General features: G+C 33.6%; 1 protein-coding gene and 1 pseudogene across 1 annotated transcript; one reads left to right on the top strand and one right to left on the bottom strand.

The window, feature by feature from the left end:
* The first annotated feature begins 2,815 nt into the window (after positions 1–2,815).
* On the top strand, positions 2,816–4,645 carry LOC149502938 (uncharacterized; annotated as a pseudogene).
* Positions 4,646–19,719: 15,074 nt separating this feature from the next.
* Positions 19,720–21,298, bottom strand: Rap2l (Ras-associated protein 2-like). Its single transcript, XM_028183013.2, has one exon. The coding sequence runs from the start codon at positions 20,971–20,973 to the stop codon at positions 20,431–20,433; it is 543 nt and encodes a 180-aa protein (XP_028038814.1). The 5' UTR covers positions 20,974–21,298; the 3' UTR covers positions 19,720–20,430.
* Between the last annotated feature and the right edge of the window lie 197 nt (positions 21,299–21,495).

Below are 21,495 nucleotides of genomic sequence, written 5' to 3'. Positions count from 1 at the left end.
TGATGAAAAGGATATTCCTAAGACAGCATTCAGTACTCCTTATGGTCACTATGAATTTTTAAGAATGCCCTTTGGACTCAAAAATGCTCCAGCTACTTTCCAACGCGCTATGGATAGCGTTCTGTACGGATTGCAGGGAGAGCGTTGTTTCGTGTACTTAGATGATATAGTCGTTTTTGCTTCTAGTCTTCAGGAACATGAACAAAAACTAACTGAAGTCTTAGAGCGACTCCGTAAATATGGTCTCAAAATTCAACCCGACAAGTGTGAATTTATGCGCAAAGAAGTTGCCTATCTAGGTCACATCATCACAAATCAAGGCGTGAAACCAAATCCAGAAAAGGTTTCAGCAGTTAAAAACTTTCCTATTCCTAAATCGTGTAAAGATATAAAATCATTCTTAGGTCTCGCAGGATACTATCGTAGATTTATACCTAACTTTAGCAAAATCACTAAACCTTTAACGAGCTTACTCAAGAAAGATGTTCCATTTATATGGAGTAAAGATCAACAGTCAGCATTCGATAAATGTAAAGAAATTTTAACCATGACTCCAATTCTTCAATATCCCGATTTCAACAAAGATTTCGTATTAACTACCGATGCATCGTTACATGCTATTGGTGCTATCCTCTCACAGGGAGATATTGGCAAAGATTTGCCAATCGCATATGCCTCACGTACTTTAAATAAAGCCGAGTCTAATTATTCAACTATAGAAAGAGAGTTGCTTGCCATAGTATGGGCAGTTAAACATTTCAGACCTTATCTCTTCGGAAGAAGATTCAAAATTGTTACAGACCACAAACCTCTGACGTGGTTATTTTCAATCAAAGATCCAGGCAGTCGTCTTGTAAGATGGCGTCTCAAGCTCGAAGAATACGAGTACGAGATAGTTTATAAAGCAGGAAAAATGAATACTAATGCGGACGCTCTGTCTCGTCCAGCTATTATGAACTCTAACGTAATAGATTTAAGTCAAGATGATCAAGACGATTATCTACAAATAAATTTTGAACATTACAAATCCTTAGATCGTACCAATATAAATACTTCTTTTACTAAAATGTCTCCAGATCAATTGTTAGATGTTAAGCACAAAAATATATTTATTCCTATGTCATGTGAACCTCCTTCACAAAATAATCTATTTCATGAAGCTATCAGTTTATGTTCACAAACTGAATCATTTTTAGAAAATCAAAGATCTCTATACGAAGTATATTTGTTAAATTCAAATCATAATCAAAATTTATTCTTTACATGCACTAGACCCAGACACTTCGATCCTTGGGATTCTGAAAGTTATTTTAAATCTCTTCTCTCATGTCTCCAAAAACATGAAATCGATACATTGTACGTTCCAGATCATAAAAATGATAATACGTGTAAACTAGAAATCAACGAACAATTTTATATATCTTCATACATCGCTGAATCATACAATTGTAAAATTATAATTTGTGAAAATAAAATATGTTATCCTAAGCCCGAAGAAATTCCTAATATTCTAAAAACCTATCACGATGAACCTCTATCAGGACATCGTGGAATCCTAGAAACAACTAGAAAAATTCGTGATGAATATTTCTGGAAAGGAATGACAAACGACATTAAAGAATACATAGAATCATGCGTCGTTTGCCAACGAAATAAAATTCAACGTAAGTCTTTTAAAGCACCTATGGTCATAACCTCTCAATCTACTGAACCATTTGAGCGTATATCAATGGATTTAGTCTCATACTCAGAAATTAGTGATAATAATAATAAATATGTCATAACGTTGCAAGACGATCTCACAAGATTTGTTCAAGCATATCCTATTCCTGACAAAGAAGCAGTCACTATTGCTAAACAAATCTTACATTTCTGCCAACACTTCGGTGTTCCAAAGCGTTTTCATTCGGACCAAGGTACCGAATTTACCAATAACGTTCTTAAACAACTAACAAAATTTCTCGGATGTAATCACACATTCAATACAGCATATCATCCTCAAACAAATGGCGCTCTCGAACGATTCCATGCGACTCTTCGAGATCATATACGCATGTATTGCAATCGTCGTCATAAAAATTGGGACCAAATCATCCCTCTCGCTATTTTATGTCATAATACCTCAGTTAACTCTTCCACGGGTTACACTCCTCATGAACTTTTATTTGGTTTTAAGCCTCGTCCGTTCTACTCGCTAAAACCAATCTCTGATTACACAGCTTGCGATTATTTAAAAGACTTAAACGAACGTTTAAAGGTCTCTAGAGAAACTGCTTTACAAAATCTAGAAAAGATGAAAGAAAAAGCGAAAGAACGCTATGACAATCAAATTAAGAATTCTGTAGAATATAAAATAGGTTATAAAGTTATGCTAAAAGTTCCTAATCCTAACAATCTAGATCCTAAATGGGAAGGCCCATACGAAATAGTTCGTGTTGGCTTCAATGAAAATTTCCTAATTAAAAAGGGTGGAAAAACCCAATTAGTTCACTCAAATCGTCTTAGACCTTATCCTAATAACGATAATTCATCCTAAATTCTAATATTTCAAAATTCATTCATTTATGTTAAAATTATAGTCTACTATATTTCATATTCTATTTTTAAGTTAGAAATATTTCTTTACAGGATAGGCCAATTTACAGCCATCCAAAATACAAATTATTTTATACAATCCCTACCAAATCCTTATATTAGTTTTATTATTAGTTCGATTTTTAAAATGTTTATATACCTACACATTTACAAAATTTACAAATTTATTCAACATTCTATACAAAATCGTTATAATTCAAAAACGAACTTTCGAAATTAAACCTTTACTTAGGCAAAAATTCACGTGTTAAACGAGAATTGTTTGATGGCCTTAGCTCTGTTCTGAAATGGTTAATCGGTACACCTGATGCACAGGATGCTGAACATTATAATGAATGCATCAATTCTTTAGAAAAACGAGAATTAGATGTAATGAATCTCATGCAAAAACAACTACAAATCACATCTTCCACAATCAAAAACTTTAATCAATCTATATTCAAAATCACAAACGACGAATAAATTATCAATGAAAATATTAATCGTCTAAACGAATATATTAACACTACAAAGAATACTGTATTCGATATTAAAGTAAGTGAAGAAATTTCCACAATTTCCCTGCAAATTCTAGAATTAGTAACTAACTTAGAAAACGATATAAACGATTGTCTAACTAGTATTCTTTTTGCTAAATCAAATACTGTTCACCCATCGATAATTTCTCTCAAGCGTCTCTACGAAGAGCTTCTATTGTCAAATCATGTTAGAACAAATAAACGCTTAGTCACATCCGTAACATTAGATAATATTCATACCTTATTAGATTCTTCTACCTTATCAGCTTATGTTTACTCAAATCGCCTCGTATACATCTTAGAATTTCCCTTAGTTACAAACGATAATTTTAAATTATATCATATTTATTCAATCCCTGTACAACATCCTAATTCCTCATATCACTCCACCATCCTACCAGAGCATATATTCTTAGCCACTAATCAAAATCAAGAAAAGTATATTTCTACAAGTTCGTTGGAAAACTGCAACAATTTCGCATCAAGACAACGGTTATGCAAAAATATGGTCGTCTATGAATCTACTTCAAGACCAATATGTGAACTTGAAGTCCTGCTAGCAAAATCAAAATCAATTCCTAAATCATGCACTGTCACATCATTTCCTGCGGAAATAGCAACGTTTCAGCAGTTAGAAAGTGATAAATGGCTCTACGTATTAAGCACAGTAACTCAATGTGTACTTCAATGTAATGGTGAAGTGTCGAACCACAAACTCTATGGATCAGGAATCATAACGCTGCCAGCATCTTGCAAGCTCCATACTGGCTACAGCACGCTCACAGCATTTAAATCATCAAATGAAAACATCACATATCCAATCGTCACACCGGATATAACAACTGACGATTGTTTCCAAGAATTAAAAAATGTTGAAATACCACATCTAATTCCAATTCCAATCAATGAGATCCCGTTGGACTCATTACAACAAATCAAGCACCATATTGACAAATATTCAGAGGAAATTAAGAAAATCAAAACACAAAATTTCATGAAGAAACATGAATCAAGTTTTTCATGGATCTATTTCTCGATCGGAATCACAATGCTTACATACATCTTATACAAAGTCTTCAAGAATTTTCCATGCTCACTTGCGACCCGAAGAAGGTCAAATAGCGGATGTATCCAGATTTTCAACAATTGCTTTGATAATTCTTCAAGAAGAAGAAATACACAAGTTTCAATTCCAATGACCAACATCGGTCATCCTACATCGTGCATCTCCGAAGACGAAGATGACATCCAGAAAATCCAGAAAATCCTAATTCTCAAAGTTCGAGCACCAACGCTCAACCTTTGTTTTAAGGGGGGAGGTGTTATGTTATGCCCCTCACACTAGTACCTAAGTCATATATCAATTCTCATAAACACATAATGTACTCTAACTCTTAGTTCTTAAGTTCTAAATCATGTTACTATATAACATACTTATTTCCTCATGTTACTAAATCATATGTATATTGTTTACTTTACATCAGATCTTCATTTGGAATTAGAACATTAGTTAATATTGTATTCCTTTCACATCGGTAAAATTCCGTCATTTACTAATTGTGTCCTTACGGATTCTAAATATGTTTACCAATACGGTTCATAGTCTAAATGACTCATTTACTAATTGTTTAGTAAATACTATTCATGTATAAATTCTCTTTCTCCTTGAAACTGAGGAGTTCGTCATCAATCTTCAAGCTCATAACATCGTAACTCTGTCCGTGTAACATCAGATTTTTGTAAAGGATAAATAAATTCAGTGTATATTAAAATAAAGTTTTTTTTAAAACTACAAAACCGCTCACCGCGTAACAATCGGCAATAAATTCTGGCGCATACCAAAGTTTTTTTGTAAATTTCATTTTTGTTGTAGATGATATTATTACATTTAGGAAACACCGTGGAGCTAATTCCAGAACTGAATGGTTCGTGACAATGATGACGAACTGTGTTGTGGCTTACCTTCAGATGCTTTTTAATACGCTTTTATTAGCTTGAGACGTATGTATGTTAGTATGTAACGGAATCTTTGAACATGATTTTGACCCCCTTCAAAACGTCGGATTAACTCGAAATTTGGTATACTTATTAAGGACCGATGACAATTCAATATTAAAAAAAATTAAAAAAAGTGAAATTCAACTAAAAAATTAAAAATAAATAATAGTTTAAAAAAACTAACAAAATAGGCTTTTATAGATAATCCAACAAAAAAATAGAAAATAAATTTGAATTAAAAATAGTGTAAGAAAAAATGATTTTATTGTAAAAAAGCGTGGTCTGCTTATTACGATATTATCAAAATAACCCTTCTACTCATATCTGTTCATAAAATATTTATAACTACTGATATCATGTACCCCTCGCTTTTTTTACAATAAAATCATTTTTTCTTACACTATTTTTAATTCAAATTTATTTTCTATTTTTTAGTTAGATTTTTTCTATAAAAGCGTATTTCGTTAGTTTTTTTAAACTATTATTGTTGAAAATAGTGTTCAACAGCAGGCAGGGGCGTGACTATGCCCCGAAAAGTGCTTGTGTTCTTAAGCGAGCAAAATAAAACTGATCAACAAAAATCATTTGTGTCATATTACCTACACGTGTTTATGTTGAGATTGTTCCTTATTTTACAAATTGTAATTGACCCACGAGTTGTCGTTTGCATTGAATATAAAGTATCACCATTCGAATGCAACGTCATGCAATAATGGATCGCAAGACAATCATTATTTTTAAATGATGGTAATGAAATGGAACTGACTCGCCGAAGAAGATTGCGTAACTGTTCTTGAAATCGCTTTCTAGAGGCATTCGGCGACACCTCGTCGGCACCGTGATAAGCGAACCTTACATAAATTGTTGCTTGTGGATAAAGGCCAGTGACTACTGCTACTGTTTACCCACCTCATGTCACTCATGCTATCATTTTGTTCTAACAGCGCGTGTTTCCGATTTCGTGGATTTTCGTATTTTAATCAGTCTGAATTTATCGATTTCATACGTAGATAAAAAAAAGGTAACCCGCCTTTTAAAAATTTGATATACATATATGTACTAATAATGATATATAATGAATCTATTTTAAAAAAATAAACTATAATGCATTACATAGTTTAATTAATTTGATAATTAACAACGAAATAAACTATTTTCTCTAGTTATAACTAGTTAATCTAATTTTAAACATCAATTCCTTATATTACTAGTTCTCGTTGGAGTTGATTTGTTGACAAAATAAGAGTCAACAAGTATATAGGTATGTAAGTCAATAAGTAAGTAAGTTTCGTTTTTACCACCATTAGATTAAAAAGATCTTCCCCGCTTCTAATAAAAAAAATATTTTCACTAGCTTAAACAAATTCAATAGTGAAGCAAGGTTCTTTCATATTCTGGTGGCTTTTAAATAAATATGTATAATCAGATATTTTGAAAAAACTCAAGCAAATCTATAGCAATTTGAATTGAATCTGTCAATTATAAATATTCTCTACGTTATTTTTCTCATTCTCATTTTCGTGGCGACCGTTACTGAATATTTTTGTGATATTTATCTTTTTATTCGTTTATTGTATTTTTCAGACAATATGGTATGTTGCTTTAGGCTGCCTGTTAATTTAGACATTGCCGAAAAAATTGCATAAAATTGGTAATGCGTTTTCCAATCGATAATTGAATGCGCTGCAAGGATCGTATTAAGGTCAACAGAAATGATTTTCCATGAAGTTCTTATTTTAAATGCTCATTATATTAATGTATAAACTATCGCACACTGCAGCAGTATCTTTTTCAGAAATAGAACGATGTTTTCCTTGTACCACTACATCTTTATGGTAAAACTAAATATTCTATCTAATTATTTTTTAATTAACAACTTTAAAACTCTGTCGCCCATCAGAAGTCATGAAGTCGGGGTAATAATAAATAGCTCCAGATGCCATGATCGAAAATTGGTGTATTCTGATAAATAGCCGGCAGATCAGATTCAGATCATACCCTTCGGCTTCAAATCGATCGACCAAAACATCAATCGGTTGATTGTGTATCTTAATTAGATCGTTTGACCGCAAGAAAAAAAGTCACCCCGAATTGACAACTTCCTTAATTTTTACTTGAAATATGTATGTTATAAAAAAAACCAGCAACTAAATTCAAATTCATCAAATGTTACAAACCGTAGCATAATTGTGTCTGTGAACTGGACCATGACTATGGGCCCTGATATGGACTAAGAGACCTTTATCGATTGAGTTTAGTAACACATTGGAGACGTCATGAGCTTAAGTTTGCAGTTTGTCAGCATGCTCTGGATTCCGGTGCCAAACATTTTATAAGATTTCATGAAATCTTCATACTCGCAAACAAGTTGATCCCGCGTATAACACTCGAGGCCATTGCTATTTAAAAAAAATTCAATACAAAATTGCCGGTATTTATGTACGGTATCTAACAACTGAGATTCATTTATCGTGAAGGTGAAACAGCAACGTAAATTTCATGTAATGTAAATGTCGATGAGTAATTGTAGCCCTCAGGAATGTCAGTACGTTTGACGAGAATAATTTCTTTTTTTTTTAATTGCAACTTTAAAAAAAAAACTGACTAGTTTATTTTATGCATAAACACACGTAGTTTATTAAATGAGTAAAATGTTTAGGTTACTTTGACCTAACAATGGTAAAGCCGTGAAAAAATTCGAACGAATTGCAATAGCTCAACTGTAAAGTAACTCCTTGACACTTATATTCAAGATCGTCTTTTTATAAGAATCTGATTCAATTGTAAAGGTCAGTCATATCTATTCAATTTGTAAACCAAATGTGTGTAAAGGAAATGAGATGCAGAGAATTGACGTCATTGTATCATTGTATCACGCTCCAGTTATAGTACGGGCTTAAAAGGTGGAATAAATAACTACATATAATAATATGTATGAGCCTAATTTAGCTATGGAAACAGTCTATTATTTTTTTTTAAATAAATATAACACGTATTTATATTAAATATTTTAGACGTCCGCTCCATTTTATAATAATAACGTGACCATTTCAGCTGCGAAACAATCATTCCGTTTTGAAGGATATAAAGGTATCAATGTAGGTATTATAAAGTATGTTATTAAGATAAAAGGATGAACGTTGAACGCAATTACTAAAACCCCCTTGTGACTTTGACCGCCTCATTAGTCGAGACTAGTGGTGGTGACTGTAATCAGTAACTGGTGGTAGGACGACTTGTTAGTCCGCCCGGGTATGTACCACCGCCCTGCCTATTTCTGCCGTGAAGCAGTAATGCGTTTCGGTTTGTAGGGTGGGGAAGCCGTTGTACTGTAAAAACTGAGACCTTAGAACTCATCTCTCAAAGTAGGTAGCGACATATACGTTGTAGATGTCTATGGGCTCCGGTAACGACTTAAAACCAGGTGGGCCATGAGCTCGTCCACCCATCTAAGCAATAAAAAAAACTTAGTCATTGGTACTACATATTTGGCATTTGACTGTTTGTGTATTTCGTTAAAACAAAGTATTTTTGTCGTGAACATCCAAGATTTAACATTACATCGTTACCCTAATCTTTAAAACGAAAAACATAATTGCTTCGCAGCAGACATTGGCTTAACCGGTACGACGGCGGTCAACCTGCTCCGACACCATAACCTAAATGAATGAAACTACTTGACCACAGAATAACAAGTGTTAAATCCGCCAGAGCAGCACCCACGTTCACTTTCTATCAAATCATTGAGGATATTGAAACCAGTTAGTTTGAAATATCCTTTATTAACAAAACCTGTTATTTTATATTATATTATATTGATGTATTAAATACTAAATTAATAATATTGAATTAATATTAATAATATTAAATAATAAAATATAAATATAATAATTTAATAACTAAAATATATTATTAAAAGGAGTCACTTTAGACAAGGTTCCGAAGATACTGGCAGCGTTCCCCCTTTGAATAGCTAGACTAATTCTTTGCTCAAGGTAGCTGCCAGCTCTTCGGTCTCCTGTGGTGTCGACTAACCTTTTTGCTATTTACAAACATGTTTGTAACTTCATTCTGAACTAAACATTTCAATCGTTACTAATGGTGATGCTAGTTACGATTTTGGTCGAGATGTAATTAAGTCAATGGCTTCTAGCCATTTCAAACTTGCTAGCCCTGTTTTAATGTAATGATAATTAACTAGAAACGGTAATACAACATCTTGAAATTAACAACAAACACATTTGTAATATTGCTCCTATCAATGGGTCAAAAACGAAGTTTATCTTATTATTTTGTTTTTGGTACTATTCCAAAGGTATTTGATTAAATCATTAGTCAAATAAGTATATAAATATAATGTACCTACATTACTTTTTATTACTATTTACACTAAAATACGCTGGTTTCTTAATTCTGTATAATTCATGTGACTTTTCGTTTCTAGCATATACGAGGAATGATTGCTCGCTCCGGGCATTTCGATATTGCAATAATTGTTACGTTATAATACCTCTTGTAAAAATGAATATTTAAAAATAATCTAATATTTAAAAAAATAACCTAATTATTAAAAAAATACGCCCGCTAAGTTTCTTGCCAGTTCTTCTCAGGATGGAGGCTAGTAGTTTGTTAACTGGCGGTAGTTCTTTTTGACGTTCAACAAGTATATGTACTTTCATTTATGTTGAATTTAAAAAAAAATGATTTGATTTGAATGAAGGAATAAGCGAATGTGTAGTTTTCAAAATAAATTTAAACCTCTATTAGATTTAAATATATATATTTTTTATCTGAGCCCCGAGTTTTGCCAAGCTATCGTAACGTAACCTCCTACTTATTGCGTTAAATTTATGTATGTATATAAAATATTTTTTACAAACCGGTTTTATTCTTGATGGCGTAATGGTATGTATTCCTCATCCACTGTTAAGTCAGCCTCGACAGTATTGGCAGTTTGCCACCGAAGCCGCGGCGTGACTCAAACATACACCCAATTCTCGACCTATAGTTGCGAGATGCACCTTGCATATTTCAATACAATTAACGATATGTAGTAGATACGCACTAACGTTTTTGCCAGACGCTTGTGAGAACACTTACAAGATTTCACCGGGAGAAACAGTAACATGATACCTTTCGCTCAATTTAGAAGTCTTATAAAGAACAATAAAAGTCTGTGCCAGTTCCCAGTGACCTTTGTTACAAACATGTGTATTAAAACTTAAAAGTAGATAGGTATGTCCAATGCTCTTAGAAACTCGTTGACTAAACTTGAGTGACAGTATCATTGAATCTTCCACATGTGCTCTCGCGCCCAAAAACAGCAAAAACAAAAAAACAGCTTCGTACATCCGACTCGACATTGAACTTAACAGTTGTTTTGCGTGAAAATTGGCAGCAAACCAAATTCAAGACTGTACGATTTTTAGTTCACATTACTTTTACTTGATCTAAGCATTCCTTTATTTCATTTAGAATAATATACAGTATAAATCATTCCGTAGAAATATCCGTATTGTTTGCTCAATGCAGGTCGTGTTTGCAATGGCGGTGCTCCCTCGTCCCGAAAAGCACGTGCGCCTGGATACAATGACATGTTTTATGAATGAGTTTAGTATTTTTTGTAGCTCCTCTTTATTGCTTTACACAGACTTCCAGTATAATCTTACCCGCCAGACAAGTTTTAAATTCGTTCGAACAATACAAATGTATATCTTTATATCTAACGCATATTTCATAATGTAACTGAATAAAAAACGTGTACTATTTAATATTAATAAGTAGATCCATTGCTGTTTGTCTTTTCTGCCTTAGGTCTTGAAGTGTGTAAGAGATTGGCTTTCAGTGACAAAACCGACCATTGGACTTTTGCACTAGAATTCACGACCCATCTTACGTGATTACTGAACTCCATCAATGACTTAATGCGATATCAATTCTATATCAAATTTTATTTGCTCACCAATTATTTTTGTTTCTTAGGCAAGAAATCGAGAATACGCTCGCATAGGTATCCCACTATATTCAAATATACGTGTAATGTGATAAAAAGCGCTTACTCAAAGCACATTGGATCAATTTTGAGATACTAATGCAGGTATGGACGGATCGGGCCCTGTCTCACAAAAGCGTCCAAAGTACTGATTTTTATACATGTATGTAGGTACATACTGTACATAGTATTAGATACAAGGGGCTGAGCCAGAAAGCTCGGATCATATGAGCCTCTTAATGTGAATTAGTCTAGTAGCTTTTATCGCTTAGATGAGTGGACGAACTCACAGCTCACCTGGTTACCGGAGCCCGTAGACATCAACACGCCAAGTCACCTTTAGACATGAGGTCTAAATCTCAGTTTTACAGTACAACGGCTGCCTCACCTTACAAACCGACTTTACGACATTACTGCTTCACGGCAGAGTTAACCATGGTGATTGTATTTATCAATGTGGGCTCACTAGATCTCCTACCGCCAGTAAGTAAACTCCCGGCCTAGTGTCAGTTTGGAACTCTGTAAGTTGCCACATATTAACTATTCCTGCTGCTCCAAATTTTATTAGACCTGCCGACTCTCGTATCGTACGAGAACCGTATCAGTAGGTACAGGGACACGTGAAGTCTACGCTGGCGGGAAAAGTCAATAATGACCCAGCAAATAAGTTTAAACAAAAGCGAGAAAAGAACAGAACTAAAGTTTTGTAAATAAAATATTTCACTTTTATTAAAACTAAAAACCGATATGAGTTGCTTATTCAGCATTAAAATAATTCACTTTACATTGCATGTTACACAAAATACTAATTCACGCACGCAAACTTTATTATAACCAGACACGTACGAAACGTTTTTTCGTGTTATTCGATTAGTTATGGTTTCACTTCTAGCTAGTACTTCAGCATACTTTTCCAAAACAACTTTGGTCATGGAAACCTTGATAAATACGCCAACCTTTATCAACTTTGATTAATAACAAAAAAAATATTTCAAGAATAACTTTTTTTATCTAAATTGATTATTTATTAATATTGTTTATCATTGTATTGGATGTTTATGCTGTAAAAAAAGAAAAGAAAACCGAAAAGAAAACGTATGTATGTACATAGATTAGAAATACGTTTTGTGTAAGCAGAAACAATAAATTGAGTATTTAATTTCCATTTGTGATCAAAAAGTACGTAATTCTTGATCGCCTCTTGGATTTGGTAGTACTTACGAGAAAACCATTTAAGGCGATTTGATTCCTTTTGTGTGAAAAATACTTAAAGCTTTATTAAAATAGATCGGATACGCACTATCAACATTATTTTTTTTGGCGAAATTCACTATAAGGAAACTCTTTGCATTAGTACTGCACTATTTTAATCAGTATTCCTTCAGTAATAGTATTCCTTCAATGTAAAAGCAATTACTATTATTGCCTGTATAGTCGTCATTACTTCGTTCAGCCAACCGTTGAAATCAAATGAAAGTATGTTTCAATTTGACATTGCGATGCAGTAAATCCATCTCAATGGAAAATCGATTTGCCATTATAACATTATGCCTTATTATTCGAACTACTTCAAACCGAATTATTACTTAATATTACCAAATACAAGTTTCTTTGAAACAACTAACCTTGTATTTACAGGATTTACATAGTCAGTACAAAAGTACTGCTTATTACAGAAACGAACGTGAATGATAAATTTGACATTTTATTTTAATAATCTAAGAATATATTTCTTTTAAAACTATGTTTTAAAATGACTGGATGACAACAACCTTTTTCAATGACTTTTATGTAATCAGTTAATCTAATGCAAATACTTAGTATTTGAAAGTCAGATAGGTAGTTAATTTACGAGTAGGCGCGGTCAATGCGCGCCGACCTCACCAACCGGAAGCAGGCCAACATGGTGGAACTGTCATGGATCACCACCATAAAAACTGTTTGAAATAGTTAATCTGTAGTTTCTCGATTATTACTTTAAAGCACTTTATTAATGTAATAAAATGAAACACTCGATTACTATAGAAAGTAATGTTACATATTGTGTGTCATCTCTACTGGTGGTAGGACCTCTTGAGTCCGCATGGGTGTGCGGTACCACCACCATGCTTATTTTTGCCGTGAAGCAGTAATTCGTTTCGGTTTAAAGAGTGGGGCTGTGGCAGGTAGCCATCATACAACGCAAGATATTTGACAGATGCCTGAATCTCTCTTACGACATTTTCAAGTTAGCTTGCATATTGCACTTGTATAGTTCTGAACAAGAACATTCGGACCGTCGCCGTCCGTTTACCGAGCAATATCACGGGGTAGCCGTTGTAACTATACTGAGACCATACTGAGACCACAGGACAACCGTTGTAACTATACTGAGACCTTAGAACTTATATCTCAAGGTATGTGGCGGCATTTATGTTGTAAATGTCTATGGGATCCGATAACCACTTAACACATGGTGGGCCGTGAGCTCACCCACCCACCTAAGCAATAAATAAATAAACATTATATTCCACTGATGGCTTAAAATCCACTAAATAGTCCACCGGTGAGTTTTTAATAAACAAAAAGTAGGTACTTATCAAAGAAAAAAAACAATGCTTGGATTATGAACCTAATTAACACTGTAAGAATGAACAAAGCTTAACTTAGCTACCACGTGTTGAAGGGATGCAGTACGCAAACGGAAGTTGTATAGATGAAACCTGTTATACACGTGACAGCATTATTATTGAACGCTGCTGACTGGCTAAACAGACTAACAATGGGTATTGGATTTCGTCTCTTATTTCATTATTGTATCTAGCGCTCCTCATCAAGGTGTGGAAATTATAATCAATCGACACATTACTGCTAAGATAGTTTTACACAACAATATTTATGTATATGTTTAACTGAGTGGTTATTTTATATAGAACCCACTCATAGTGACACGCGTGAATTTATTGTTTGTCAAAGTCCAAAAATAGGAAATATCGGTCTACTTTCCTTGAGTGACTATCTTTTAGTAGCGTGGCTTTCTGAAGTTTTTCCTGGTATCCTTTACTAAATTCTACTTACGAATTTCAATAAGACACGTCAGTTTGATTACTCAGAACTGGTAATATAACGGTAAAAGAATCCTTTTACAAACAAGATTCAAGTAAACCTCAACGTCAACAGTTTTTTTTTTAATTTAACGGAATATAGCATTTTAATAAATAATCACAAATTGCGTTCAAATAACCTTCCTTTTTATGCGAGGTAACGTCAAAATAACTTGAAAATTTGCAGACGTATCAATGACTCATCACAATGTAATCATTTCGCTACTTTAGTATATTATCATGACTAAAATCACCAGCTAATAAAAAGATATGTTAATTACACAGATTATGTACACACAATCTATGGGACGATGGTAAATGTATTCTCTTAATCAACATAAAAGAGTTCTTGTCTACCATTTAAGGGTATACGTAAACATTCATAAAAGAAATGATTGATGGAAATAAAATACACGCTATAATAGCAAGTCGATTTAAAAAGTAGAAAAATAAAATAACTTTTGTTATTGCCATTTTAGACAGATAACTACATATATGACCCACCTGATGGTGATTGATAATCGACGCACGTGGACGTCAGCAATACCAGGTGCAGAGCTAAGCCGCTGCCTACCGCCGCTAGTGCTCTCCGCAAGCCTTCTTTGTAGACGGAACTAATCTCATTGTAAAATATGGTGGGGTAACTGATATAGCATGTTACAAATGGCACATTGGTAGCTGTGTATTAACTATTATACAGATATAGTAAAAACAACACCACGCTTATAAATATATGAGTTTTTATAGAAATATAATAAAAAGAACCCCACAGTACAATCAATTATATTCTTTTACTGTTTAGTTTAAGTCACGGCTAATGTGCGTTTGATTTAGTTTTTTAAACAATAATCCATTCATCTCTATTTTGTGAGTGATAAATAAAAAAACAGCAAAGAAATACTACACAAATCCCGATATTATGCTCTAATTGTTTTAAAGTACCTACATTTTACTTTTTATTTTTATTATCTACCTACACACTTATACCAAATAGTTATTCCTTGTAATTGTCTATAATTTTAATACCCAGCTTAATAATATAAATATAGGTTTTCTACTAACCTAGAGGAACAATTTGCATCACTAAAACCTACCTAAGCACAAATATAGGTATATTTTATATTGAAAAAATAAAGTGTGCGAAAAAGGGCGTAGTACATACTGTTTACGACAGAAGATTTATACATGATGAAAATGATCTGATACGGGTAATGCCACCCGGATTCTTAGACTATTGTTACCTAAATATCGTGTTTTATTTTATTGCCATGCTTTATTTTATCGCTTTATTTTCTTACATATCTTCCTCTACTTATCTACCTAATTCACGTTGTAGGCCAATAGTGAACCTATTTCTGCCGCAAATATAATGGCGAGAAGACTGTTATTTCTGTACAAGCGTGACTTCGACATAATGTCTCAAGATGAGCTGCGGCACACATTCACTTTACCGTGTCTATCGACGCTATAGAATACTTTAGAATTTAATAAACACGGTTCATGTCTCAAGTGTATTTGTTGTTCAGTCTTTTCTAAAAAGTGCAACAGTCACGTGACAGAAAGTAGATAATAATTACAAATAAATTTAAAGGTAATTATGGATGGTATTTAGAAATCCTGACTCGAAATCACATACATGATTTTTAAATGACTTTAAATAAAAGAACTTAGAAATAGAAAATTATCAACTGGAGGGTACGTAGTACATTTAACTCAATGACTCGAGGCCGTTCTTTTTACATGTTTGTAAATGAGTTCAGGATTTTTTCGTACGGTCAACGGACAAAAACTAATAGACCGATACGTCGAAACTTTTTGTTGAAGATAAAAACCCTATGATTAAAGTTAAACCGGTATTTATAGGTATTTTACTTCGCTACAATGAAGAGTTCCGAGGACATAACAAATCAAATATAAACTTCTACATATGTGGGTATTCCAAACTTAACGCAGATGAAATCACCGGATTAATTAATTTATTTATTTTACACAAAAATAGAAAAAATAACTTAAATGAACATTGGACCTAAAAAACTGTATTATTTCCCTTTGTACAAAAACCGAAGAACTGTAAATAGCTTTTATTTGAAAATTACAAAAACTTCTTAAATGTTCCATAAGTGTGTGTTTTTTTTAAATATTGAACACAAGTAGGAAAGTCAAAAATTGCTTTGGAATTAATTTGGAGTTTTATTCAATACAAACGAACTTGTGATTCGTAATCAACGCACAAAACATGGTAAAACGCAAAGCAACATTTAGTTATCCTGTGGGTGAATATTTATTATTTAGGAAATTAAACCATTACGTGGTAGCATTCGTGTGGCAGTAACGATAATATTAAATGTATTTATATACAGAACATGCCCCACACGCAGCCATGAAGCGCGGGAGATACATCCAGCCGCTTCAAATTCTATTCCAAGCAATACTGCATATTTTATTGAGTCCTACTCTGAGTTACGCCTATTTAATAAATTTACAGTTTTGGCATATTTCAGGCGCAGAAAATAAACTAGCGCAGCTTAAGTGAGCTTTAACCTACAAAGTACAGAGCCAAGCTGAAGACAAATCTTAATTAATCAGAAAATTTCAGTTGAAGGCGTACATTTAATCTTATTGCAATGAGTGCAACCATCGTGAAATGTTTAGGTACTTAGTACATAATACTTACAGATTGTCATGATATTCTTTAAACTTCCCAGTCCAAACTATGAACGTGGTTGGTTATTGACTCCAAGGCTTACTTACACTGGCTAGAACAACGGCTATAAAATCCTTCAAACCGAAACAAAATTATTTTGCAGCAAGGATTATGGGGTGGCTGTTGTCAGGCGGTATAAGCTCAGAACATAAGTTAAAGGTTTTTTTTATATAAACTACCTCTAAAATATTGAGATACAAAACGACTTAAAAACAGGAACACGGCAATGGTAGATCTATAACGAACGGGACAAAAATAATTGCTAGTGTCGTCATCCGATTGAATGGTGTTACAATAATATACATTGATGATCAGGTCACCATAATTTTCAATAGTAAATAAATACTAATATATAATTAGATAATTTTCACCAATACTATTACAGTAGACTCGGAATTTTAGCTATCCCCGTGACTCAAGTATGTGCACTGAAAATTCAGCTGTTACATGACTTACAAGCCAAGGGAAAAACTGAATCCTTTATTTTTCTTGTTCTTGAGGTTCAAGAAGGGGCTTTATGTTAGGCATCGAAATCTAGAGTATTCTTGCGATCATCGCTGATTTTCCTGAGCGGCGGTGACCACTTATCATCAGGTAAACGCCCTGCCCATCTGCCTGAGATATCAATTTAAAAATCCAGGACTGAATACGTTTTTTGGTAGATATATATAATATTTTTAAAGATTTTGCAACAATGCTTTGCATTTCTCGTGACTACTGGCTTGTGATGAATGAAAGTTTTTCAAAAAACAAAGATAATGTAGTACAAATGATCACACCTGACTACGTCCGAGCGAATTAGTTTTATCTAGGCCAGTAACGGCACCTAAACAGCAGTGGTGCACGAAAACACAGCAATCGAAGCATGACCTTAAACTCGATAACGTCCAGTTCACCACAGATGTTTTATCCTATTCCCGCAACCAGGCACGTTCCACATTTAACTATTCACTCACCGAAAGTCCATGACGTAACGTTAGCTATATGATAGCAGCACTTCAGACTTCTCAATTATCAGGAAAACATTAGATCGGCAATCAATAGATGTATATTAGATTTAATATTAATTTCATAAATAGAACAAAAACGTTTTCTAAAAAACGATCCGATAGGTACCTACAGTTTATTATTAAATATTAGGTAGGTAGTAGGTATTATTATTAGGTCCAAATAGTAATTATGATTGCTCGTTACTCCTCTACCTTATGTACATTTGTTTACATTACGACATGAATGCGGAGAAATCGTTAAACATCAGATTATTATTGCAATTATAAGTACCGATGAACGTCGTAGAAACTGAGGATGCTTGCGAACAGCATGTCACGGTCCAACAACTGCCACAATGCAGTCTTTTATTTGTGGCATTCATCACTAAGCAGTCAGCCCATAGTCATATTTATGAGTCTTGGGCACATTAGATTGAAACATTCAACACTTATTTACATTTGGTATTATAAACAAGTCTTCTTTTTCTACTGTAATGGACAAATTGTGTAATTTCACTTTAAAGACCCAGTCACCAAGGCCGCTTTTCTAGGCAGTCAGCAAAACAAGGCGACTGGCTGAATTCCTGAAACGGCTGAGTTAATATTCTACCGAGACCTAAAGTAGGCACTACTTAAGACGCCAATTTGTAGGGAACAAGCCAGCAACTCATAGTTTCATATAATTCATGCAAACTTCAACAATGGTTTCAAACAGTAAGTACTAAAATAAATCTGATCAAGCTTAAAAGACATAAGAGTTTGATTATACATTTTACACTACCATGTAGTTATGTTATTAACATACATAAGTAATTAGGTTTATTTTTCAGAAGTGTGTAGGCAAATGATAATTTTGATTTTAAATTACACCATATTTTTCACACAGGGTTAAACTTTCAATATTTTGGCACAATTAATTTTTTTTGGTCTAATTTATGCCGACCATACTTTGCTCTGACTGAATTTATAAAAAAACATTCATTGTAATTAATTGTAATGCACTGACCATCTATCATATTTCAATAGTAATATACAATAAACTATCCCAGAAGTCCCATCAACAAATTACAAATTTTAATACAATCAAATACATGATGCAGAGAGCACAAATGAGCTAACAATCTTGCAAATGTCCTTTTTATACAACTCTATATTTTGTGGGCCTACTTATGATCTTAGGGTTTTAAATAGAGAGGTATGTACTAAAGCGTGTTAAGAATTTGACTTTTCCTATCATTATATTTACAGTTCCTTATAAAATGTTAGTCTTTGAAATCTAACCCATTATTAACCAACCAAAATATTAAGATATTTATGTACTCACCTCTAAAACAATAAAATAAAATTTGTTTTCAACTATGTAAATATAAAGTTAGTACTGCCTCAATTAATATTAGGTGTAAATGCGGTATTATTAAACATCAGTGCTTTGGTTTATATATTAATTTTACTATTCATTCTCATTCTTTCAAATCTATCAGTAAATTATTTGTTGAAATCAAAATATTTATGCTAATTGAAAACCACCCAAGGTCACCATATACAATTCAGTGGCAATAACGTAAAACATTTAATTCAATGTTAATTTGCATTGTAATGATTTTCTATACACAATTCATAATTTTTTTTTATTTTTTACCACCAAGTTTTTATGCTACTTTCTAAAGTTCATAAGAAGCTCTTAAAGACAATGCAACAATTTCAGCTCAGTATTCAATTGAATCGGTGACACGGAGACATTGATTTTTGGATGAACTTATAAACATATTTGTCATGCTGTGAGATTTATTTTAATAACCTTATCATTCGCCTGAGTTACTTTCGAATAAAACTTCACTTGTTACTCTCCCACTTAAAACTTTTATTATAGATACTTTGTTATATATGTATTATCACAAATCCTGGTAGACTTTTAAAACACAATCACGCAACTGACAATTCTTACTGTATTTCCTTGATTACTTGTTTTTCATACAAACATAATTTACACAATAAAACACATTCTGTAACATGACTTAGGTGTAAACTCTTACTCACCAAGATCCACTCTACACAATCATACAAAATTATTGCATATTGGATGGCTTTTTAATTCTCTAAATCATCCTTGCCCTTCAATATTTATAATCTCATGAAATTATTTACAAAAAATACTAACATTAGTTTACATGTTAATGTTCAATTTGCTGTAATGGAATGCTTTTGCTCACATTCCTATTATGTTGAACAAAAGGTTAGGTTCTTATATTATGCTTCTCAAATTTTGTTCATTTTGTTTCTTATATTAATCATAATCATCTGCGGGAGTATCTACCAGTACTAAAGTATGAAAATATAAGATAAAGCACCTTGATTGGACAATGGTATGTATCAAAGATATTAACAACGTGATATGACGCGCATCGCGACCGCCGGAGGGCCAGCGGTCGTTGCCGGCGCGCCGCCGCCTAGCTCTCCACTGGAGGCAACCGGCTATCGAGCGGAAGCGGACCAACTCCCGCCTCGCTCTTGCAGTCTTACGAGAAATAAATGCCACATTACACACTAAATATTAAAGCACTGTACAACAACAATAAGGTTTTTCTTTTTCTGGACTAACGTTCATTTCACGCACAATTTCTGCAAACATCTCGTTCACGTTGGTGCGACTCTTTGCTGAAGCTTCGACGAAGGGACAGCCCCACATCTGCGCGAGCGCAGCGCCCTCCGCATGCGCCACCTCACGTTGATGTTCCAAGTCAGCCTTATTTCCCACAAGTAGAATTGGTACACGTTCTGATCCTTTGACACGAGTAATCAATTCCTTCATTGGTTTGATGTCTTGAAACGTTTGGTGGTTTGTTAATGAATATACTACTACAAAGCCTTGACCATTTTTTATATACAGATCTCGCATCGAAGCAAACTGCTCCGTGCCAGCGGTGTCCAAAATTTCTAAAACACAAGGAGAATTGTCCACTTCGATTTCTTTTCTGTAGAAATCCTCTATCGTCGGATCATATTTTTCCATAAAACATCCTGATACAAATTGCACAGTCAACGCACTCTTTCCGACCCCACCCGAACCCAACACGACCACTTTAAATTCGCGCATTATTGTGCTCCGTAAATCACAATTGCGAGTCTTCCACACAATGTTATAGAAACGTATTCACACTGTGCGCTATAAAATGTCATTGCTATGTTGGTTTATGACTCACTCGGATGCGATCACTGAGTTACATTTACTAAAGTTAATTGATAAACACCGACGCCATTTTAGTTCCATGTAAATTAAAATAACTCCAACTGCATAGCACTAATAACTTTAAAGACAAACGCGGAACATAACTTCCATTCAACTGACGTGATCAACACCAGCTTGGTTCCACACGAGCAGCAGGTTGGTCAATGCACCTAGTTGCAATGGTTTGATTGGTGAATGGATAATTTCCCTAACGAATAATAATATTGCCACCCATAAAAACCAAGCTTTTCACATTTTTTCCAGAAAAAATTTAATCACTTTTCAATTGTTACACTGATTATGTATGTTGAATTATTATGTGCATTACTTTTGAAATAACTAAAAAACTTCTTAATTCTTTCATTAGAAATGACACTTTTCGCGTCACTA

The sequence above is a fragment of the Bombyx mandarina genome, chromosome 05 (assembly GCF_030267445.1).
Source record: "Bombyx mandarina strain Sakado chromosome 05, ASM3026744v2".
NCBI classification, from domain to species: domain Eukaryota; kingdom Metazoa; phylum Arthropoda; class Insecta; order Lepidoptera; family Bombycidae; genus Bombyx; species Bombyx mandarina.
The sequence above is the reverse complement of the archived record's forward strand: the minus strand, read 5'-3'. Positions and strand labels throughout refer to the sequence as shown.

Coding starts and splice junctions, on each gene's coding strand:
- Rap2l (XM_028183013.2), bottom strand. CDS start 20,973: ATGCGCGAATTTAAAGTGGTCGTGTTGGGTTCGGGTGGGGTCGGAAAG.